The 24,796-nt window shown below is 37.3% G+C and overlaps 1 protein-coding gene across 2 annotated transcripts in view; it reads right to left on the bottom strand.

The window, feature by feature from the left end:
- The window catches only part of CPED1 (cadherin like and PC-esterase domain containing 1), a 156,379-nt gene that overhangs the window by 7,185 nt on the left and 124,398 nt on the right, over positions 1 to 24,796 (bottom strand). For both annotated transcript variants that reach the window (XM_086473201.1, XM_086473206.1), the window contains 5 exons: positions 17,482 to 17,599; positions 10,706 to 10,842; positions 1,578 to 1,798; positions 1,211 to 1,312; positions 919 to 1,006 (listed from right to left, as the gene is read on the bottom strand). In XM_086473201.1, the coding sequence (XP_086329327.1) occupies positions 919 to 1,006; positions 1,211 to 1,312; positions 1,578 to 1,798; positions 10,706 to 10,842; positions 17,482 to 17,599 (666 nt within the window). The remainder of the gene's footprint in view (positions 1 to 918; positions 1,007 to 1,210; positions 1,313 to 1,577; positions 1,799 to 10,705; positions 10,843 to 17,481; positions 17,600 to 24,796) is intronic.

The raw sequence follows: 24,796 nt of genomic DNA, 5'->3' as shown, positions 1-24,796 counted from the left end.
GCAGAAAGAATGGGCAAAATCTGACAGGGCAGTCTCCATAGCAAAAGGAAGGGTGAGAGTAGCAGCAAGTCACAGACTGAATACAGCAGTGTGTTACGGCTGCAGAAAGACATGGGCTCCAGTCCCCAGTGTGATACGAGTGCTGTACATATACCGTGAAAGCTAATGATTTCCTCTTTTCAACACCTATGAATAGCTTGAGCATCACAGGCGGTGCTGGTAGGCATCATTTACTCCATTCTGCCCTCCGGTGCTCCCCAGCCCTGTCTCATCCACACATTTTCTATGAGTTCAATAGAGAACAGCAGTCCAAATTATAAATAAAAATATTGAACTGAATGGGTTACACAGCAACTGAAACGAGCCCATCTGTTACTCTGAGAGTCTTGGGTATGATTTAAACTGACTGTAACTTCTGATTAACATACAAATAACAGGCTAGATTCACTGGTACATTCCAGATGCTCTGTAATGTTCTGGCTTCATGGATTGGTTAAGACAGATTTATGGAGAGCCGTGCAATGCAGCCAGACCAGCGAATCTGATCCAGCAGTAACCATGGAGGAAGCCTGGGAAGGGCTTGCACTCTACATGGTATGAGGAGCAATCTGCCTATCGCAGCTCGATTTCTTAACTTTGGCAGCAGGCTTAATATTGGAGCTTCTTCTGGGGCTTGGGACAGCTGACCAAGCACAGCGTCTCAAGCGGCTCTCTGATTGTGGCGAAATCCATGAAACAAGGCAAACTGGTTTGAATCCGTATTAGCAAACAGTGTGAGTAAATATAAACATAAATCTTTCTTTGATCCACTTAAAAGCTGCTCAGCAGACGTTATAAAGTATTTTGACCGGACAGCAAAATTATTGCAGAAATGACAAGTCCTTCATGAAAATGCACTCTAAATATACTGTAGCTTACCTGTGATAAAGAATGTATTCCATCCACTGGGAGGTGAAAGCCCATCCCTATGGATTTGACAATTACTAGGATATTTGACAGATTTTCCCTGTTTGGCAAATTAAAAAAAAAGACACACATTTTACTTAACAGACACATCAAAAAGACACTGCATTTTTATTTTTTCAAAGTCTCTTAAGTGCACACCCATGAGGAAACAAATGAAACGTTTGCATTTAAAAAAATTTTGTTAAGTTTTCTCTCATAATTTGTCATATCAAGACTTGGAATGACACCAAGTACATAATATTACCTGTTCAACACCTTTTGGATAATTTGCAGGTGATTGGAATTAAGCCACTGAACACCACCTACAATTAATACGGTCTGGTCTGTGTTCTCCAGGGGACGTGATCTGTAATCCAGAAAGCAAAAACAACACATGTTGCCTTAAAACAGATGGCAAACATTTTAGCTGCATTGCAATGCATTGCATTTCGGTGAACTGTATCTGGCATCCTGATCAGAGGCCTCATGTCATTTTCTACTAATTTCCAACCACAAAATACGGTCTGCACACGTTATGTTTAATTGTTTACTGACTTTAATTGTAAAATGTGTTAAACACATTTGTGAATAGAATGAGTACAAACAAGCCAGCAATAGAGTTTGTACTGTACCTCCGCAGAAGTTGTTCTAGTGCTTTTTCAAAAGTCGGTCTCTGGTTTGCGTTCATCCAAAACTGGGGGTAGTAGGAGTAACTGACAAATGTTTTCCCCTCATTGATATTATGATAACTTTTAACATCATGAGTCTTTTGCCATTCCTGAAGAGTCTTATTCACTCTTTCTATTAGATAGTACATCATTCCTCTGTTAGTTGAGTCACCTATAAAAAGAATCTTTGGATTGGAAAAAAGAGATTACTTAGAAGATCTACACTCCAAAACCCAAAAGAATACAGATAGTCTAGAGGTTTTTAAACCCTTCTCATAATATTCAGGAATATCTCTGTGAGCTGCCAGTTCTCCAGCCCTGACATCTCAATATTGAAGTAGTCCTTTAGAAAAATCTGTGTGATTTGATTTACAAAAAGCTCTATTATTTTTTCAAAGATGAAAAGTACAGGTTATAGATGGCTATAGCTGCACGATTAGTCCTGCATTTTTCATCCTTGTTGATCGTTCCCTTCGCTTAACTTTATATTTACTTCCAATTGCTAGTACAGAGCCTCTCATGATTTCTTGCAGCTTCCTGCCTTCATTCCTCCAGTGTTTCATGTGGTTTGTTCCTACACAGCATGTCTGTCTTCCATAAATGTGATTCATTAGAATTTACACCAAACACACACACACATCAATGGATTCAGCTGCTGCCTTATTTGTAGAGAGATGATCTTTCTGGAATTTCAGAGGGGGAAATAAAGGAGGTTATTTTGGTGGAAGATAATCTGAATAGAGTCCTGGCATGTGTGATTTGACCACCAGGAAAGTGGTCTGAAGGGAGTTAGAAGTGCTGTCAGGATGACAGAAGTACTTCAAGTATCAGCAGTCTTTGCTGGGCTACTCTGAACTTGCAAATGAATGAAGAAGTCAAATTTGGGCTTGCTTCTGCTCATTCTGTAGACTCTGACAAATTAAACATCTCTGTATGTGGAGATCATACAACTTAATGTGTGAGGTTTTTTTGGTCCTATTTTTAGTGGATAGCACTAGCAATTCCTCCTGCTAGAGAGAACACGTAAGCAATGACAAGAGTCCAAAGGGGAAGAGAATCCAGGTTCATTGTGGTTTACCAATGAAACTGTGCATAATCAATTATTACCACAGTCACCTCAGCCAGAAATCCACATAGAGGAGCATAAATTTAAAACTGGGAGTCAGAAACCCCATAAAGCCATAACACAGTAACAACCCTGTTCTCTGCACAGCAGTATGCAGCTTCTCTGACACTCAGGGTGGTTGGCACCCTGTAAGTTGGGTTTTTGTTGTTTGCATTTTTAATTTGATTCAGGGCTTGATGCTTTACCGCTTCCACCTTGAATGTCTCATTATGCAAATAAAATTCAGACTGCACAAGATTACATGTTTAAGAATATATTTCCAAAACTTCTCTTAAAGATTTTATGTGGTGAAAACATCTTGGACTTCTGTCATCTAATACATCTCTATTTATCTACTAGCTTCAGGAATGTCACAGTTTTAGGAACTGAATCCAGTTCCTACTATAAACCTATTGTAATCAAAAATAAGCCACAACAGTGTACCAATGAACGTTCCCACAGAACAGAAGCAGTTTCAGATGAACATATCCTGATCTGGTGGCAGGGCCAAGAATGGGCATGACAATGACTTGGACTTCCCATGCCTTGCCCATTGTGGGCTGCAAAGAAGCCCTTGATAGATTATGCATGGTAGCAAACAAATTAAAACTAGTGCTGAGCACATAGAAGCTCTTTTGCCTTCTGTCCTGGACCTTTCAAAACTGGTTCATAGAGTAAATCCATAAACAGCTGCTGTTCATGCTTGTACTGCACACACACTTCTCTCACATGTGCAAGGGGATTTCCAGCTCTTTTCCATTGTGCCAGAAGAAAACTCTAAACCAAGCATAACATGACGCACAGAAGACAAGGATCCTTGGATCCTTGGAAGGACTGGTTGGATAGTCTCTCTTTCCCTCTCTGGCAGACACAAACATGTACACAATTATTTACAATTAGGAAGATAGTCCACGTTTACAATACATACACATTTTGAAGTAGGTTAAGTTGAGGTTATAAACAACAATTCTTTTAACTTGCAAAATCTCTTAATCTCTACTGTCTGTCTATATCCATGTCTCTTTAATCTCCATTTCATAAGTCCATCACTGTAGTAACTAGATGTATATCTATTTAAAAAGCAGTTCTCAGATATTAGCAGGCAAGGATATCATTAGCTTGCAACGTGGGTGAGAACATTTCTGTAAAAACACAAGGCATCGTTAGCAGAATAACAAACAGGCTCTACCAGGTTACACACACAGAGCAGTTGGTAGAACATGCTAGATGTTTCTATTCTAACAACATATGATGCCATTTTGTTAGCACTTTTTATGGGGATTTCCAATTGCAAAAGAGCATATTCAGCTATTAATTACACTGATTTGGCAAATGTGGCATTTTTATCTCACTCTTCATTCTGCTGTGACTAAGATTCTAATAGATACTTTCTCCTTTTAACTGTATTTGGTCTAATCTCATCTACTACTGATTTCAAATATGGAAAAAAAAGAGAGAAGCAGCATGGCCAGGGCCAATGAACATGATACACAGATGTCTTGTTTTGCCAACACTGTGCGTTCTCTAGCAATTTAAGTGTGAAATGTCACTCTAAATATTTCCAAAGTCTCCAACGTTGCAAAGCATCGATTGTACGAGATTGACTTGTCAGTGTCTTTCTCACTTTTTTCATTATGTCAAAATTAGAGCAAAACATCCCCTGCCCCCGATTTACACTATTAAATACTTTAGCATTGTAAGGCTTTGCAATTTCTACACCTACACATGCACACACACATAAACAGTGGAACCATGGATGAGTTTTCAAGTCTGCCCTGGGGTACCTAGCTGACCAGGTCTGCAGATGGGATGTGGGATGGCACTGTGTGCAGTCATTTAGAAAACCAGTACCAGGAGAGACAAGTTAACGTATGATCATGTCTTAGAGTGGCAGTTCTAGTCTGTAAATGCTGTGATGCTGGGCACCATGTGAGAATACCAGCTGGGTTTTAGAAAAATGCTATTGTTGTTGTCCTGATATTCTGAGAACATGAAGGGTGTGACAGGAGTCAGAGCAGATTCCTTTAGAGCAGTCAGTATAACTGGATTAAGGGCAGTTAGGGCCCAGACATACTTCAAACACTATCACAAGACTGATGAGACTGCACACAACCCATTTCTGAAGGATTACGTTCTGAGTCTCAGAACATCTCCATTTTTACTCTTAAGTGATCTTGTTATGAGGAGGTAAAGCAGAAGGTCAGGAAATTAGATCAGACAGTTAACATTATTGAGTGTCTGAGTGTCCATCTGGGAATTTCTACTTATTCCTAGGAGAAGGTGTGCCTGAGCAGGATGAGTCAGGAATGAGACTGATGGTAACACTACATTGGTGAGGAATACGGGTTGTTTCACTAGGAAAATTAACCTGAACACTCAGAAGCAGGTCTGACAAGAGAATAGTCAAGACTTGATGTAAGTGGGGGAGAGAGAAATGAACCAAAGTTGACTTGTGGTTGTACAGAAAGCCAGATCAAAAGTGTAGGTCATCTTCAAAGATGTCAGCCAATTATAGCAACCATATTAGCTTTCAGTCAAGAAGTCTTTGACTGTTCAAATAGGTGTGAGCCATACCAGGACTGTATCACTGGAATCAAGCAAATTCATTTAACCCCAGTTATGTTTCTCACAGTAAAATCACAGCATTGTTGTGTCATTAAAACTGGGACTGCAGTGTGTGAAACCTATGGTCCCAGCCCTCTAGCTCTGATGGGGAGCTCTGAATTCTATTTGCAGTCATCACGGGAGGGTATCAGCAGTCACACTCTGGAGACAGTGTGCGCTGGGATTTTGAAAGGAATACTTTCCCGTAAGTCCAGAGAAGATCTTGGATAGAAAGATAAGTGTGCCTTCTTTGTAATCCAATGCATCCCAGGCTGGTGGGTGCATAGCACATCACCAGCAAATCTGCACATGTAGAGCATCCATTCATTAAGAACTTGTCTGCATCTAACAATCTGCTTCCAACTATTAGTTCAATCATGCTGTGAGACTTGTAAATCTTGGAAAAATAAACAAATTCTTCTTTTTCTTCTCCCTAAAAAAAACAATTGAAGTGGAAGAAGATGATATCTGTAGGTAATCCTACCCGCTTTTCAAAATGCCCTTGTACAGAGCTGGCCAAGCACATTTTGTTGTGGTGTGCAGGCCATCAGAAAGCGTCTTTCAAAGTCCACCCTTTGCAAGTCATCTTCATTTTCAGCAAAAGCTTGGAAGACTTAAAGGCTAAAATAAGTGATGTTTAGCCCCAGGAAGAAGACTTACATCCTTCAACTAACCCAGGAGTTTCAATGAATTAGAATAATCTTTCAATGTAATTACATGTGTAGTAGCTATGGCCACATTTATTTCCGTAGAATTACATGAACTTATTGTGGTTGTGTGTGCCATGTGGTATTTAATATTACTTGAACCAAAGGCTCTAGGGATGATTGTGTATTTAGCTCTACAACAATAATGAGCAAAATGATGGCTCAGGTGTGTAGCATACGCCTTATCTTATTTTCTTTACAGTCTGGCAGAAGGCTTAATCATGTACTGTTTAGGTCAATGGGGCATCTGTCTGCAGGATGACTAAAGCATCAGACATAAATAAAGTTTTAATTTTACCAGACAAAGAACAACATTTTCACACAGACAGATGTTTTCAGTGTCTTCTTTTGCAAAGGTTTTTTGTGAAAAATTCCATTATAGCTTAAAGGCTTTGAAAGAGTGTGTAAGCATAGTGGAATTCCCTTCTTAACCAGACCTATCATTATAAATTAACCACACTTAGGAAATTTAAACACCTGTAAGTCCAAAACACTCCTTAACTCTAAAATATTATTAAGAAATTATGTTAAAATGCCTGTTTTAACAGCTGAATTTTAAGCACTTCAGCAAATATTGCCTTTTCATATTTCCTGTTCTTAATTATACAGGACTCAATGGTACTTTATTATAAGCCTAAACTCTGAGTAGTATTTCTCCATGATAAACAAAATATAGATCTAGATCCACCTGCTATTGAGGCTGTATGCTGCTAATTGGATAAATTATTACGTGTTAGAAACTCTTTTTCTTCACCCATTTTTTAAAGTTCTTGTACAAAAATCAAAGCATCATGTCTTAATAGAATTGTATAAAACTTACAGCAAAATTGAGCACAGTTACAGAGGGTTTTGCTGAGCTAATATAATACAGATATAATATTTTTATTATGACTGCCTATTTTTTTGATTGAATTAGGACTTACATGTGGAGTTGCCTAAGAACAAGACAGCCTGCATCTCTTTATCCTTAGAGTTTAAAATGGAGGAGAAAAAAAGACTGCAGATATTAAAAGTGGACTGAATGAAAATCTACTCAGTCAGAATCACCTTAGCCTCAACACTTCAAAATTTTCCTGTTTACTGTGACTGAAATACAAACATATGACTGACTAGTCTTCCAAACACATCATAAAGCAAAATAAGGCCTCATAAACTGTGGAGGTATATCCTTTGTCGAGTCTCCACCAATCCAAGTGTTATTGCTTCACTACAGGTGGTCTTACATTTTTATGAAACAGAAACAACTTAGCTCAAATACAAACTAAAATAGCAGTTAATGGTGATGTGAAATCAGTTGGAAGTCATAGTCAGGGAAAAGAAACTTCTGTTATAGAGAAAGGAGATGATAATTTTAGAGATGAGCTCTGAAAAAGAAATCAATTATGATATAAGACATGAAAGCAGCCTGGAGTTAGAAAAAAAATAGAAATCAATTTTTATTTATGATGCAGATAAGAAAGAAGTGCTCTGTTTGAGTGACCACAAACATATTTCAAAAACATTGACAAATGCATAAAAGAAATTAATGAGCAAGAGACATATCTGAATGCTGCATTTTACTGTTACTCTGTGAAACATGAGGGAAACAGAATGATTGCACTTAAAGGTATAATTGATCTTACATGTATTGTATTTCAGCCAAAAAGAGCATTCACTTTACATCTTCAGTTGCTGAAGCACACCTTGATTAGGCACAACAGTAGTTAACTCATTGCATGCTTCTCTTCACATTCATTAAAAGCAGAAAGACAAGTAAGCTTTTTTTTTTTTTTTTCATTTTTCTTTTTTTTTTTTTCGTATAAAATTAATAAGGGAGCATAAGAAAACAGCCTGCAGTTATCATGGTTGGAATTTCATGGCAGCATAGAGATTAACACCCCCTATTTAAAAGAAAAGACATAAACAAAACCACTTATGTTGTTTATAATGTCTTATCATGATGTTTTTAATTGTAAGAAGCAAAGCCAAAAGATCAGAATCCTGAAATCAAATTTTTTCCAGGACAAAAATCAAAGAGTTCAGCCAAGTGACTCACAAATGTTGCTGCTTGCTTTAACTGTGATTCCTGGTGAAATCTTGCATGACTGAATCTTTTACGAAGGTATTCAGAAGTGAAATTCAGTCATAGAAGGCTGTTAGCGTTTTGATGGAAGGTATGATGTCATTTGACCCAGAGACGCTACAGACATATATGTCTTTGCTTTCCTGGGGAAGGACTGGTAATTATGTGGGGTGTATGGAGGTTTTACTGCCTTAGTTCAGAATAAACTTTGAGCAAGAATTCAGATGTAGATCATGATACATGACTGTTTCGTAAAGGATTTTGAACTCCAGAGACCAAAGATACACAAGCTGAATAATCAAAGTGCAGTAGCGTGCTAAAAAACTCCGGAATACAGAGGCACACAGGTTGGTTGAGCCCATTTTGAGAAGCGGACAAAGTAGTGAATTCTGGTGTTCTTGGCTAACTTCAGTAAACGACAATATAAATCAAATAACATTCTAGATTATCTCAATGTCCTCACTTGGGTTGATGATTTTTGTCCTTATGCTTTGCACTCATGCTTTTTTTTTGCAATCTGCTTACATTTCCAGCGTTGAAACCTTCTGCTTATTATGGAAACTATGATGTTGTTAGTTTGAAAAGCCAGTGATCTCTGTAGTGCTTAAAGACAAGGTATATAATGTTTTGAAACTAATATTAAATTAGGGAATATAAATATTTATAGTTGATTACAAAAATCTCTTGTGTAATAAAAACGTTTTTGTTCACAAGAATTATATCCTGCTGGCTACTCAATAGTTCCCTTATAAAAGATCCAGGTTGCTTAAGCATACCTAATACCATAAAAAAAGCAGTGGGCAAAAGTCTCTTTCAGTGAGCACCTGAAAAGAAATATTTTTTCTATTACATTCCTTAGACTGTGTAAGGTGTCTCCAAAGTGTACCTTAATCACAGACAGAACCAGGTCCTTATCACCCAAGTAGAGAACAATTTTTACTCATCTGACTTAGGTATGAAGAAAGTTCCTCTTAGTTCTTAAGTTCTACTGACACAAGGATGTTGGTCCAGCCTCTACATTTATTTGGTGAAAGAAGCAAAAATGCTATTGCACAATGCCACACAAAATTAAAACCACTGCGAAGCGATGACAAAAATAACATCAGAGGGAAAGATATAGGAGAAATACACCACAAGGGCAACATGCATTGGAGTGATGACTTTAAAAAAATAAACCAGTTAATTGGACTTTTGTGAGAAGGTAACAGGAGTGATTCAGCAGATTTCTACTGAGCAGTAAAGGTTATCCGACAATAATGGAAGACTTTTGCGAAAGATGTAGAATGCAAAACAAGTGCAATTATTTTTACAGAGATTTTTCTTGCATGGTGTTAATGCAGATCACATAGGATCTATCTCTCATCTAACACTAGAATAGATCAGTGACCACAGACGGTCAGAACATAGTGGAATTTGAATTAAGAAATCAAGCTCACAAACATTTGTTTCATGTACTTGGTTTTAATGGACCCTTAAAAAATGCTGTCCTGTTTTTGACACTGGTGAAAGTGAGTGGTCAGATTCGGTGGGTAGGATTGTCAGCATAATCCTCCCAGCAATACCCTGGCAATCCACTTCCATAGTGGCATATTGTTCCTCTGTTGTCCTTCAATTGTCTGACCAAAGGGTGTTTGCTTATTGAAGCAGACCAAAGTCTATGGAAATTAAAGACCAAAGCAAAGCTATCAAATTCTGTATTTTTTGTTGTGGTCAATCCAGAAGTGCCTGTTTTGTACATGAGGAGCAAATCAAGCTTCTCCTCAGTCATATAAACCTATATTTTTTCAGAAAAATATGTTAGGAGAAACCCACAGCTCTATAGTAATGGGGAAAAACACAGGCAGAAATAAAGCTAAATGGCAATGAAGGACTTTGTGCAGGATAATAAATGACCAGAAAAGCAGGAGGAAATGTTAAGTGAAAGACTACTATTTTTGTATTTGTCTATATAGAAATGATCTTAGATTTTATCAAAATGCCACTTTTAATCACTATTTTCTTACCTAGACAATACACTATAAAAATCTTTATAACAATTAATTACTTACTTTCTGGATACTTGTATCCTCAGTAAGGTACCTGAGCCTCAGATCAGAGCTCTCTCTCAACAGTTCTACAGTCATAGCATGCTTATTAAGGAGACCTTGTATTTCCAAGCAACCACCTTAGAAGCTTCACTATAAGAAAAGAATGCGCAAGAAGACTTGGTAAGATTAGTGAGTACAAGCAATGCCATGCATTAGGTATGCAGCAGAAGAAACCCAACTTGCATGTCAAGTGTGAGACAAACTGTGACAACAATGCAAACTCGTTCTCCACTTAGAGTCCTCACTGCAAGTCTGACTGGTAACCATATACACCATGGGTCTTGATACTCCACTGGGGGGACCTAAGCTCCTATGCGAAATGGCAGCAGACAACTGTGTCTGCATATGAGGCTAAATTATGGATAAAGGTTGGGTTTTGGTTCTGTGGATTTTCCATCTGAATAATTTTCCAGTTATAATAAAAAGGGGTTTTTCTTACACATCAATCATAAAACTGTTTTTAAAGTTTCAGGATGTTAAATATCAGATAAATAAAAACAAATTAAAATATCAAATCTGTTACATACCCTTCTGCCCTCCACACAGTGCTGGAGCTCAGGCTTGGCTAGCACAGAGTATCGGCAACCATGGGGCTGCCATGTTATTTCTCTCCAGTCACAGGTCCTGTTGTCAGAACAGCTGAGGCAAGGGACAATCCACTGCCCTGGAAAACAGCAATGGAATGTCAGCATCTCCTCTGTATTTTTGTGAATATCTTTGTTATACAGCAAGAAAGATATTGTTGAGTATTTTGTCATGGGAGTTTTCCCTAAATGCCCCTCAAATCTCTGTGTTGTGCCCTTTTTATTTATCTAGGGTGTGAGTTTTTCCTTTTTTTGAGCTATGGATGCTCAAATTTGACAGTTGTTTGTGGGTTCATGTCTCAGTTTATGTTACCTTTCTTGCAGCAGCTTGTTCTTTCTCCACAGAAGGGATACAAGAAAGGGAAAGGGGGTGAGGAGGCTGAATGCAAATTGAAAGTATTCACATTCAAATGTGTCTAAAGACAAGATGCATTTTCATCTACAACTAAACATCCAACAGTTGGGTGGCTGGTCAAAGCTATAGTTTGAGAGCCCCTTGATAGAAAAATGAAGCAAGAGAGAGGATGACTTTCCCTCGAAAATACTCATTTCTTTATTCAGAGCACTGTCCCAGACTACACACATACATTTCAGAAAGTGAAAGTAAGGTGAGATGGATAACTTATGGGATTTATTAGAGCCTGATACCTATTTTCAAAAATAGTTTTGCAGATTAGGAGCATAAATTTGGATTACCAAAAGCAAGTGGGTTTTAGGCATCTCTTACATAAAGTTGAATGGTTTTGTTATTTCGGTTTGCTAAAGATATTCATTTCCAAAATCCTACTGGAAGTCTGAGGGATTTAACTTCTGAAGGAAGACAGATAACTTTTGAGTTGCCTTTATATTCAGATCAACCCAAGAAACACTTTTTCTAGCCCACACAAGTGCACCATCCTGACAATATCTCCCAGTGTCTGTGTAGCTCTGCCAGCAAAACCTGATTTTTCTCTGATTAAAGGCATTACACAAGGAAGAGCGCAGAGGCCTCCAGGTCCTTGTGTCAATGCTATTAGACATTGCTAGCACAGCCGAGTTTCTCACTGCAGCCCAGCAAACAGCTCCAAAAGCAAATGTTTGCGGAGTTGACAGGGCCTTAGAGTTTGTGACCGTCACTGCTACCAGACAGCAGCTCAGCAGCCAGCTGGCTGCAATTTGCTGTGTGTGATAGATTGCTGCTGCACAAGAAGCCACAGCAAAACCCCAAGGCTGCTGCTTATCGACATTTATCAGCCCGGGGCCTTAGTAGGAGGCTGAGTGAGGCAACCCTTCAGGATCCCAGCAGCCTTGGGAGAGTCAGATGTTACCTCAGGAGCAAGGGAATTTCCAGGAAAGCAGCCTGTGCTTGCACTGAGCAAAAGTCCCAAGTGAATACATTTTGGTAAGTAGCAGGGTGAGTTGTCTTAGCAGATAAAGAAGTCCTTCTAAACAAGAGCAAGAATTGTTTGTATGGGAGCCCACACTGATATATCTAAGGGAAGAATATCTCCCACAGTGCTATGACCATGCAGCTGCAGCTGCTATATAGCCTGCACAGCTGCTGTTGCTTCTGCCCTGCGCAGAATACGCTCACCCCACCCTCAGCTACGCTTGCAGATGATGTGGAGCAAATAAAGGCAGACTGAACCTGAACAAAAGCCTTGGACACTGACTTTACCATGCTGTGAGTCAGTGAGCACAACCCAGCTCCCCTGGTTTGCATGGGTGCATGTGCCTTCTGAAGCTGCCTCTGGGCAAGTGGCCCTGTTCAGCATGGAGGAAGGAGGGGAAGGAGGGACACTCAGGACCATGGTGGTAGGATGTAAGCAGGGAGACAGAGCTGCCCAGCACTCCTTGCTCAGAAGAGTTTCAAACTTGCGTCGTCTGTGTCCTAATCACCTAGCTGTTTGTCTTTAAGGACAATGTTCCCCGCTCTTCTTATCAGTTGAGGACTGCTTTAAAGTTCAAAATTCATTAGGACAGGAAAATATTATGATTATAACCTGATAATTTTGGGGGAAGAAGTGAAACCCAAACTCTGGGAGAAGAGAGACCCAAACTTTGGTCCCTGGGCAAGATCATATGTAGACTTTGTATCTAGGGGTTAAAGTGAATCTCTTAAGTAAAAAGTAGATAACCAGGTTCTGGATCAGGGAGTGCTCTTCCAATTGGGTATCCTGCTCAGCTGGGAAACTGAGGGCTGAGTTTAGATAATTACTCTTTCTTGCAGCCTCCAGTGCCGGCCATTGTGAATCGCATCCTCATGCTGGCCCTCCCTTGGCTTTGAGGTCCCTTGCTCCAGGTTGTGGCCTCCTGGCTGCCACTGGGGCCAGGGGTGTTTTGACCCTTCAAGATTTCTATTGCCACTTGTGGATCTTGCCCTTAACTGCCTCTGTACCCCCTTCACAATCCATGGCTAAAGGTCATTCCCGGCTTCGTAGCGGTCGTATGAAGAGACTGCAAAGTGCAAGGTCTCAGATAACACAGCAATAGGTGCCATGCAAACGCCTTTCATTGCCTTGTACTTTTCGAATAACAGAGCAGGAACAGAACAGTTGGTTGGTTGCTTTGAGGTCTGGACTCTGAGACTACCACTTTTCTTCATAAATTATCTGAAAGTTGGTTTGGGAAAGGTTTATATTTAAAAAATATATGGAAGCTGGGCAGGTTTTTTCCTGACATTATAATTTTTCTTTCAAACCAAATACATAAAATTTCTGGCAATGTCTACAACATCTGAGATCCTTCATTTTATTGAATTTTCTTTTTAACATCCCATACATTTGTGGCATGATCTGGTTTTAGGTAATAAACTAAAAAAGTAGAACTATATAAAATGAATATTGAGGAGCTGAAACATCTGAACAATAACAGTTTAAACTTTGGCAACTGAAAGTGAGAAGTACCTTTTGAAAAGCTTCTTTTGTAATGTTTGGTTTATATTCAAGGGCTCTCTAGGTATATTAAGAAAAATAAATCCGTTTTTGACATATGCTAAAGGTTAGTTGCAAATGTAAAAAAAATCAGAGAACAAGGATATATGGACATAGGATGTTTATAGGAAGCACTGACATTTAATGCCAACAGAATAGTTGCAGTTTTTATATTTACACAGATTTTTAAAATGATGCATGTAAATCTATGCATTTTTAAACCAATTATTATGAATTTTTCCTTTCATAATTTCTCAACAGTTAGTCAATGCGTTCTTAACCTTCAAAAATAAGATTTTCTTAAAAGACAAAATTAATCTCATATATAAAAGAAGATGACAATTAACAGTGAAAAGTTGCAAACAATCAATATTAATTTGGAAATTAAACTTATTTTTTATTGCAATTATAAATTGCTTTTCCCCCATTTATATAAGGTAGTAACACGCGATGCACCTTTCAGCACCATTTCAATCAGCCCACTTTTTTTGGCGCTTCAGCTAAAAGTGTTTGCATTTGCTCTACCAGGCAAGGGAAAGTTTACCTACAATTCAATGAAAGAGAGCAGGAAATAGAGAGCTGCTCTAGTTTGTTCATAAATTAAAAATTGGTAAAAACAAAGTTTTGTGAAAACCTGTAAGATGTTTCCACAGGAAGAGTGAAAGTAAACTGGATTTTTGGCTCATTAGAGCAGTTTATCAGTTGCATATATAAATATTCTGCTTAAGATAGGAGATTAAACATTGTCCTAAAATGGCATGAAAAGAAATATACTTTCAAAATTATTCGTTAGGACCATTTACCTCGTATTTAAAAAATATCAGCCCAAAGTTAAAAGTTTTAACCAATGAAAGCTGTACACTTAATTTGATAGTTTGGTTTGTTCTTTCAGCCTCTTCTGTTTTTATTCAACCCTTCCCATTGTCATAGGCACAAATACACATATTTTGCTTTCAAGATGAAAATCAAAGTTTTTCCATAGTGCCAAACAATTATCCATATAAAAAGAAAAAAATTATCCTAAACTGACAAAATTTTAAATATTTAACCTAAACTGATGCTAAGAGAGTTTGTTGATTTATGACTAATTTATTTTTACATCTGGTGTCTATTTGGCACCTTGAGACTTTTAAAAAACTTCTTCTCTGTGAATAGGCCATAGAAATATTTTTTCATTTTCTTTTAGCTCCATTTATGAAAAAACCCCAAACCCTAAAATTATTTTTGAAAGGACACAATTCTGATGTTACAGAATAAACAGCCTTAAGCCTACAGACATATTCAAATTGAAATTTATTCCTTGTGACCAAAGGAGACAGTCATTTGGTTGAACATCAGTTTATGTCTCTGCTGTACCCAAATCCAGATAGCTGTTCAATGCAGAGAGAGCTTGTACAGAATTATGTTAAACTGGATACAGTTGTAGAAAGTGTGGAAAGCGGGATGCAGCTAAAACATGCACGTCACAGCAGCGAGGTAGAACACTAGAAGTGAAGCTGTGATTCTCTTACCCACCAGATTTTGTAACTGCAAATGAAATTGCTGCAGAGTCCAGTACTCTGATTCACCTGCAGGAATTTAACACAACTTGGGCTTCTCAAGGTTTCTACCACCTCTCCTTCTCTCTGAGGAGCCAATGCTTGCTGACTTCTGTATTATTGATAATACAGCAATACTGAACAAAGAGCTAATTTTCCTGTGATAGCCTGGTTCAAACACCATTGAATCAAATTGGATTTTCTGAAGGAAAAAGGATTTTTGTTGCTGTAAAAAACATTATTTCATTCCATGATCTAAACAAGACGGAAAGAGAGAATTTCCCCAGTTGAAAATTCCAATTTGTGTTTATTGATGAGAGAGAGAGAGAGAGAGAAATGGTGTAAATGAAGTGCATTTGGTAAGATGCTGAGGTTCCTCCAAAGAATAGTACCATGGTGACTAGGACACGAGGAAACCAGTTCTGCCTTTGGTTAGACCCTGAACTACTGTCTCTGCACCACATCAAATGAGTAGAAATGAGGCATGAAATCCTGGTCGTACTGAACTGCAAAGCAGACTTCTAAGTTTTACCACTGATCTCCAAGGAACTAAGGTTTCATCTCTATCTCCGATGCTTTGCCTCAGCCTCTGCCTATGTCTGCACAAACACAAGCTTTTGCCAGCAGAGATACATTTTCCTGTGATAGTACCTCAGTACCCCTATACAACTAAGCTGTTCCCTGGCATAACAGTTACTTCTGAAGAAGTTTTGAGTTCTCTTCTGAGAGGAAACGGCATTGCTTGGCTCCTCCAAAAATTTAACGTACTTAAGTAGATGAGATGTGGCTGCTTTAGTTGGGAATTTACAATTGCTCCCATATGTGTTAGGAAAGTGTTCGCTGCCAGGACTGGGATATCATTCAGCTGTTACAAATTTGGAATTCATTTTCACAAAAAGCTATGCTTTCCAGTTTCAGTTGGAAGTTGTGACGTACATTAAAACTATACAGCCACTTGTAGCCAGATACGGCAAACCTCAGTTCTAGGCTCATTAGACACCTCTTGGCAGTCTTCACTTTATAAGCAGAAATTATTCTTTCCTGTTTAATATACTTGTCCTTTGAGACTATGTCTCCTGAAGCTTGTTTCCATTTTAATCGTATCTATTATTTGCATTAAGGCGGTAAAAGATATTTTATTTTCAGCTTCACTTAGCTAGATGCAGTCTTTAAAAGAAGCATGTTATATATCAGGAGAAACAACAGATTGTCTGCCCCAGAAGGACTCTTCTGTGGTTTGGGCTTTCTAGTCAGGAACTTTATGTCCTGATATAGTAGCATGGGATGGGTTGTACTTCTTTATGATTCACAACTTGCTATGTGATTAAAATACGCTGCTAGATAAAACAGTGTATCCTTTGTGCGTTCCCTTCATATAACACAAAATTAATATATGCCTCTGTTTCATGTGAAGTGATGTATTCAGGCAGTTCCCACATTCCTTTTACTTTGTATTGATTATTCCATGAGTTTGTGCAAATTTACTGCTGTGAGAAGCTGCTCCTATCTATGGCAAGATAAAAAAATACAGCTGTGTTAGTAGACTGTACAGGAGTGTTGGGTTATTTTTCATTTGTCTAATAAAGAATTGAACAAAATTACTTGTTGTTTAACCCATCAACAGCTTAAACTATGAATAAGACTATATACTTGGGTAGTCCCGCGGATTACTCAGATTTGTTAAAGTACACTTGCATAAATCTGCATGCAGCTGTGACCTAAACATTAATGCCTGTGTGACAATCTGTTGTAATCTGGGTTTTCACTAAACCAAAGAGATGTCTTGATTGTATTGGTTATCGTATAATGTTTGATTTGTCCATCTTGTTTTTTAAGGTATCAATACGTGTAAGAACACATACTTTGCTGTTTGAAATTGTAAATTGTTTTTGTTTCCAACACAGAAGTGGAAATATAAAATTCAAATCAAAATGTTGTGTTCTTTTTCTAAAGCTAGTTTTTATTTTGAGTAGATAATCCCTTCCATTTAGAATAAATGGTTTTGATGGAAATACTTCAGAGTGTTTTAAAGGCTTCATGACAATAATGCAAGCAGTGATTAATTATTGATTAGAAACTTATTAGACAAAAAATTGTCACAGAAACTAATCAACCTGATTTTAAAAATCTGTAGCCGTTACAAGTGATGAGTTAAATTTATTGTGTGGAGGTAAGTGCGTGTCCATAGAAATGAGGAAACATTGTTTCTAGTTTTACTCTGATGAGGTGCCCGAGTTAATTTTCAGAAGGAAGAGGATTAAGTACAAACCTTTTGTGTCTCCAGCTTCACAGGTCTTAAACACCGTCTGTGAAATTGCTGAGAGGTATTCATGAGAGAGAGGCTGCAAACCACAGGACTCCTCTGGACGAATTCGAGAACCACAGTCCTGAATTGAAACGAAATCTGTGAAAATGACAACACTGCACCCACTCATATGACTTTGAAATCCTTTTCAAGGACATTTGAAGAGAAAAAAGTTGTTTGGGGTTGGTTCTGCGATTCATTCATCCTTTGCCCTTCAATACATATTTTTAATATGAAATTTAGAATCCTTTTTCCATTCAGAAAGTGGTTTTGTAATAACTTATACCAATCCACAGTAAATGTGCAAGATACTACATTTGCTAAAGATGTAAGAAAATTTATTAAGGAAAACATATATAACATTTATGTAATGTCATGTCTCCACTTATCGTACAGTCTCTACATACTTGCCCTTAGCATTTTTTGTGTGCATATTCCATATTGAGTCATATGGACTACATTTCTGTGATGAAATGCCCCAAATTAGCTCCAGGAGATACAGGAGCACAAAGAAAAAGGGAAAGAAAAAATAAAAATTTCAAGGGGAAAAAGCTAGTATAGTGGTTACAAAAACTTGTTAGGGCTATCGAAGGAAAGGATTTAATATAACTGTGAATATAATTTTCTTTTGAGTCTTCATGTGAGATGTAATCCATAGTAAAGCTCAGATAATACCATAAGGGTAACATAAATAACAGACATATTTATATTTACAAACATTCACCTTTTAATTATCTTCATAGAAAAGAATCTGACCTTTTTTTCACGTTCTAGTTAAAGAAGAGTTCACTAAGACCAACAATTAACACAGAAATATTTTATCTCTATTTATACTTGAATACAGAAATATGGACTGGTTATTAAATCGACAAAATGTAGTAAAGAATGTAGTAAAGTGTAAACACACTTCATAAGGAGCTGAGTTTCACACATTTTGATCATTTCTGATAAATTTTATAGGCATTAGCAGGAACGTGTATGAGAACTAATTAATGTCAGATGCTTAAAAAATTAGCAGTGACAACCTGGAATATCAATCAATTTGAAATTAACTTTCTTAAAATTTCCAAGTGAAAAGTGTTACTGTCTTTTAGAAAACTTCAGCATTATTCTGTACAAAAGGCCAGAGGTGCCACCAGCTCCCCAAAATTTCAGACAAATTATCCAGTTAAATAATGATTCCTTATCTTAAGTTTTAACATTTAAATTATTACATTTTTAAATGTTATATTATAAAATCTTACATTTTAAGTAATGGGTTATATCAATCTTGTGCCTTACTGTTATAATGTTCAAGCATTCGCTGACACGATACAAATGACATCACATCATTTCTGACATTGGGCAATTCTTCTGGTAATTTAGGCATCTACAGTATATACGGCTGCATGAGTTGCTCATTCTAATTTCCTTTATCATTTTTGCAGAGAAATAGCATTCCTAGGACACATTTTTGATCTGTTTTAGATGTGCACTTCAGGATAAAATGAATGGCATCCTAAAAATACCTTTCTCCCTCAACTGTAACAAGAGTTTAGAACAATTCAGAGGCATATATCTACACTAGTTCAGATTAATCTCTCTTCAAATTACTTTATAAAAACATTCATCCTCCGTACTGCATTGCCCAAACTGGTGCTATTGCCAGTTGTTTCATCAGAAGATAGGAGCATTCTGGGATCAGTATTAGTTTAAGAAATAGTGTCTACTATCTCGTATTTCATTGTCTCACCCCCATTTCTGCATTGTGATAAACTCACCAGAACATAATGAGGGACTTTTTTTCACCAAAACTGAAAAGCTATAGAACTATGACTTAAAATAGTGAAAAAGATCATTTTATGACAGAGGAAAAAATATTATGAAAATTTGACCATGGCAATGATTATTTAATTATTTTTAAATTATTTTTAAATACTCTATGAAAAATGCAGTTGTCGCCCTTTCTGGCTAAATGGATATTAGTCATGGTAATGTGCAATAATTCAAAATTTTCAAAATTAAAGGCTTGCATATGCTTTATACTAACCTACAAACAAACTACACTTTTACTGGAGTGTGTTCATTTCAAGGAGGAGTGTTCTTGAAAACAGAAAGAATAATAAAATGTAATTTTTCCAGAAAGAAAAAAAAATGTCATTGATCTCTTCTTCACTGAAGTATGCTGATTTCTATTTTTATTTTCTGAAATTATATTAAAATTTATTTAGCAACTGTCCTGTAATATCATTCACTCTGTCCGTGAAATCATGCTGCATCTAGGATGCTCTGCCTAAATTGGACCAATGAGCAAACAACTATATTGTCAAGGTGAAACTTGCTAGTTAGTAGGATATGTACGACAGACACAGACGGAGATATGAATTCATCCTGGAATTTAGTGAATACTGGTGGGTCTTGATTGTGCAATCAAAAAACAAAGTGAAATAGTGGTCTCACAATTATTCTGATCTCATTAAATTCCATGGTTGAAAAAAAATAATGTAAAAAAAATCTTCCCACTGACTTCGAAGTGTAGTGTTAAGGTCAATTTTGTGCACAAAAAGTCAGAGAAATGGTAGGTATGTGTGAGTTCTCCTGTACAGTTGTCCTGTTTTCTGTGTAATGCTCTGTAACTAGAGAAAGCTGTTATGACAAAATGAATGGCATGGTATCTTCTAGTGGTAAACTGTGATCTTGTCTTGGAGCCTCTGGGTCTGGGCACACTGTACAGCTATTTGACAGTATTACTTCAACTAACATTAACATCAGAAAGCTCCTACCTTGCAGTAAAACAATCTGCACAGGACTTAACGAGAATGCCCGAAATTCCTGAATGTGCTGCCATTGCTCTCAACATAGTTCTGTAAAATAACTTAACAGGGTTTTTCTTGTTCATATCTCTGCCCAGGGTATGTGTTTGAACAAACAAATTGATTTTAATTGCATTCCTTGGACAACTTCATTAACAACAGTTTCATGTGTCTGGTTTACTACTAATCACAATCAATATGCAGTCAAACTATGTCACTGATTCTGTTTGTTGGGTTTTCAAAGTATGCAAGCCATGAATTTTAAAGGACACTGCTTGTATTTAATATGTTGTTCATTTCTAAAACTATAGGGTCAAGAGAGATTGTGAATCACTGAATAAGCTTTATTTGTTTCATCTTTACTTTTGTGGGAGACCAATCCTTTATCGTCATTGACACATTTAATATAATGTGCAAAACGAATCTTCAGCAGCTACAGATTTACCACAGCTCTGCTAATGTATGGCACGTTAAGGGCTTTTCTAACCGCCTGCAGATTTTTTAAAGTTTTCTTCAGGTGCTGCAGCGACATGACATCCTTCTTGCCTTGCCCAAAGATGAAACATCTTGTGATCTTAAGTATGTTTACAGAAGATCACTCATGGCAAAGATGAGAGCCAGACATGTAAACTTGAATGATAGCTCTTGCTCTGTGTCTGTTCTCCCTGCAAACCTTCATTTTTTAGAAGGTGGACATAAAGAGGCCCTCGAAATGTCTGGACTAGAATCAAAAGAAAAGTTCCCCTGCATTACATACTCCAGTGCACAGTTAGAATTGACTTTTTATAAGACTGGTTTGGCATTTTACTAGCAAACATTCTTTTATCTTTCCGGAAAGTTTTCTGAACACTAGCAAATAGAAGAGGAATGAAGGTTTCCACCGTACATCTAGATAGCTTTCAGTCAACATCAGTTGATAGAGAGTGAACATTACTGGAGTCCATTTGCTATATGAAATGAGAATCGTTTCTGTTCAGACCACACTACAGTGAACTTGAGTCTTCGCAAAGTTTTAGCCTCTAAAAGATCATGCGCATTTTTTAAGGTGCTGCTTTACATTTTTCTCAAATTATAAATGTGGACCTATTAAAGAATATGTTATTATATTTATTTATAATCTAGGTGCCTGATTTAACAAGAATTTAGTTTCTTTATCTCAGCTTTCAATAACCTCACTGTATTTCCTCTCAATTATATACTTATGCATATACACATACATACATAGTTTCACTGAGGTGTATGTAAAAAAACATACGAGTTTTAAAATCATATAGATGTGTGCATGAGAGAGAGAGTGGGAGGGAGGGATAACCAAAGCATTATAAAGTTGATCCACACTCAGGAAGCTCATATCATGGAAAGAATGTCATACAGATAATACCATTGTAGTTGCAGTTATGCATTAGATTAACAGATCTAAATTAACTATTAATGGATTTTGAATTGCTGGTTTATCTTTTTATCACCTCCACCCTTATGAAAGAATGATTACTCTGAAACTGTAGTAACTGACTACATATTAACCCCATAAACTTCAACCAAACTGGAAACAGTTAGAAGGAGATAAGGTAAGCCCATATCTTTCCTAGGAAAAGTCACATCAAATAGGGACAAATTCTCCATCTGTGTTCATTTGAATAATCAGTGCTCCAGCAGTGACAGAGAACCACATTACAAAAATTAAGTTACTTTTAACGTCTACAGCTGCTGCTACTTGTCAGCTCAAAAAGGCATTTTAAAATAGGAAGGTAGGATTTTCAGAATTTTTCTGGAATAACCCAACTCTGTTCACTCAAAACTGTTGCTGAAACTGTCATTTTCAGTGGAAGGAGACTTATATTAATGAAATGAAGGCTTTGGAAACTCCCATCCAGGATGCCTGTATCTAGGCTCTACACTTCTTTCTTGGTAAAAGTCCTTCTTGCATTTGTATTAAAAACGCTAGTGATCAATAGGAATGGTGGGCTCAACACTTTGAAAACCAGGTAATTTCTGCTTAGGTACTCACATCTGAAATTGCACCCAGCCCAAATCACTGAAGACTACCCTTACCAGGCCAAAAAAGGGTCAGCATATCTGAATGTTTTCAGCTAAACAACAAGAGAAATACAACTAAGCTCACAGGAGTCAATTTTAACATTGCATACAACCAACATGTAGCCAAAATCCTGCATCTTTTTAACATCCAGAGCCTGCACATGCCTGGGAACTAGTGGGTGAGATAAACCTCATTCACTAGTTATTGGCAAAGAAGGGAGAAGGCCTCTTCATCCATTGAGCTCTGACCCTGCAGTCCTTTGGCCAGAGTTGTCCATCAGCCTGTCAGGTCAGCCAGCCATCTCCCCTAAGGCACTGTAGCCCTGCCTCATCTTAAGGTGCTGCCAGGGCTACCTTATTTCTTTTGACTGTTTACATTTTAGACATGACAGAATAAAGCTTCCTGTGAAAGAGGTAATTTTGAACGCTTTTCTGTTGGCCTTTGTAGGCTCATTGACTTAACTTTATTTGGTCTGGTTCTGTTTAAGCTGACCCGAGCTTCTCATGAAATCTTTTCATGTCTCTGTAGTCCATCTTTTTCTACTATTTTACACATAATGAAAACTGGTTGAAAAGTGATTAAAAATAATGCTATGGAAGGAATTCTAATAAAATTAGGCAAAGAGTGAGCTCATGAAATAGTGAAATTTTATCTTATTGCTGGGGAATAAAATGTGAGCAGATGGATTAGTTCCACTCTATCAACTTTATTAATATGGCAGTAATAAATGAAGGAACAGTTGGCATATTGACTTCTATTCAACTGTCTCCCTCTGTCCAGCTGCATTATTCAGTGATAGATGAACCTTCAAAGATTCAGAGGTTCAGGCTGATTCATTTCAACACCTAAATTAAGTATATTGAACTGAAACTCCTGGGTGTACAAAACAGTTCTAGAAAGCTCTCACAAGGAGAGAGGCAGTATCCCAAGAAATTTCAGTTCATTACTGCTTTTGGCTAGGAAACAATGACTATTATTATTCAAACACCTTCTAAGACATAGATGAAGGTATTGCCTACACCGAAAGACACAAATCCATTAAACAGAGAGTATGGGATTAATGGGTTGGACAGACGCAGTAATGTGCCCATGTGTTGCATCTATGTTTTAAAGGAAAGAAACTGCCAGCACTGTGCTTTGTGAGGAACCTAATGTGTTCCATCTGCATAAATGGGATATATCCCCAATGACCCCAGAGACACCGTCACAAAAAACATATTAAAAAACTATGAGATGCTCAGTTCCACACAGTTCTGTAGGGGCCATAAAACACTTTAGAAAAGGAGTTTGGGCGCTCACAGGGTTGGAACATGCAGTGCACAGACATCAGTAGGAGACTGGGAATGATACGAAAAGCTGAGATACTGGCCATATTGTCAAGGCATGGTGGAGACATCACAGAACAGTTTGAAATGTGGACAAAGTGCAGCCATCAGTCTAAATAGCTTTCAAGTTCTTAGTAGCTCTATTCATGTTGTTGCTGTAATTCTTATTATTTTGTCTTGAGAATACAAGCATACCATGAATTGCAGGATTTTTCTCTCTCAAACTTCTGCATAGAAAATAATGTCACATGCTTTAACTAGTGACAGAAGAAGGTCATACCTACACAATGTCTTTACTGTCTGTTAAAGAGCTTTTGAAAATGCTAATAGGTGCCTTTCTACAAAGCCAACTGTCTCAAAGCACAGACAGACTGCACAGACAAATAAATTTCATTTCGACATGACAGTAGATGCGAAGTGGCTTCCTCTGCACTAAGAGTGCTGACCTCATAGAAAGCCAAGAAACTGTTTTGAGAAATAGACACTACTTGTAATGAGAAAATATTGCAAGTTTCATACCACTGTTTTTATAACTTATATGTGTGTGCAGAATATAAAAGCATCCTTTCAATCTATGAAAGATTTTGATTCAATTCCATTTTACATCCTGTTTAATAGTGGACACCAAGTCAATTAGACTCTTTGTCTGCCTTCCTGCTCCAAAATAATCAATAGTTCAAAGTTATACATTTGTGAACTATAGAACAAAAATATTAATTAGGGCTAAAAAACATGACTCTTAATCTACCAGAGACTTGTGAATTATGATTCCGAACAACTCAGAGATGCAGCAGAATTCGTTGAAGAGGCTGAATGTGAAATCCAACTCCATTAAGAATAAAATATTGTAAACGTAAGTTATGGAAAATATTTCAAACTATACCTAAAGATAATTACAGCTTTTTTTTCCATATTTTAACCTAACACCTGCATGGATTTTTAAAACTGCTTTCTTAGCAAACATGTTTTCTTAATGTAACTAACAATATTTTGCCCAAGCATGGACAGTGAGGATTTCCATCTTGTATGCTTTATAAACTAGAAACACAAAACAAAAAAAAAAGGAATGAAAAGAATTTAGTGTTTCTTCCTCCCTCAAAATTAAGATAAAACAGGAACAAGGA

Source organism: Leptosomus discolor, chromosome 1, assembly GCF_034619465.1.
Source record: "Leptosomus discolor isolate bLepDis1 chromosome 1, bLepDis1.hap2, whole genome shotgun sequence".
NCBI classification, from domain to species: domain Eukaryota; kingdom Metazoa; phylum Chordata; class Aves; order Leptosomiformes; family Leptosomidae; genus Leptosomus; species Leptosomus discolor.
Note: the sequence above shows the minus strand (reverse complement) of the source record. Positions and strands in the feature narration are given on the sequence as shown.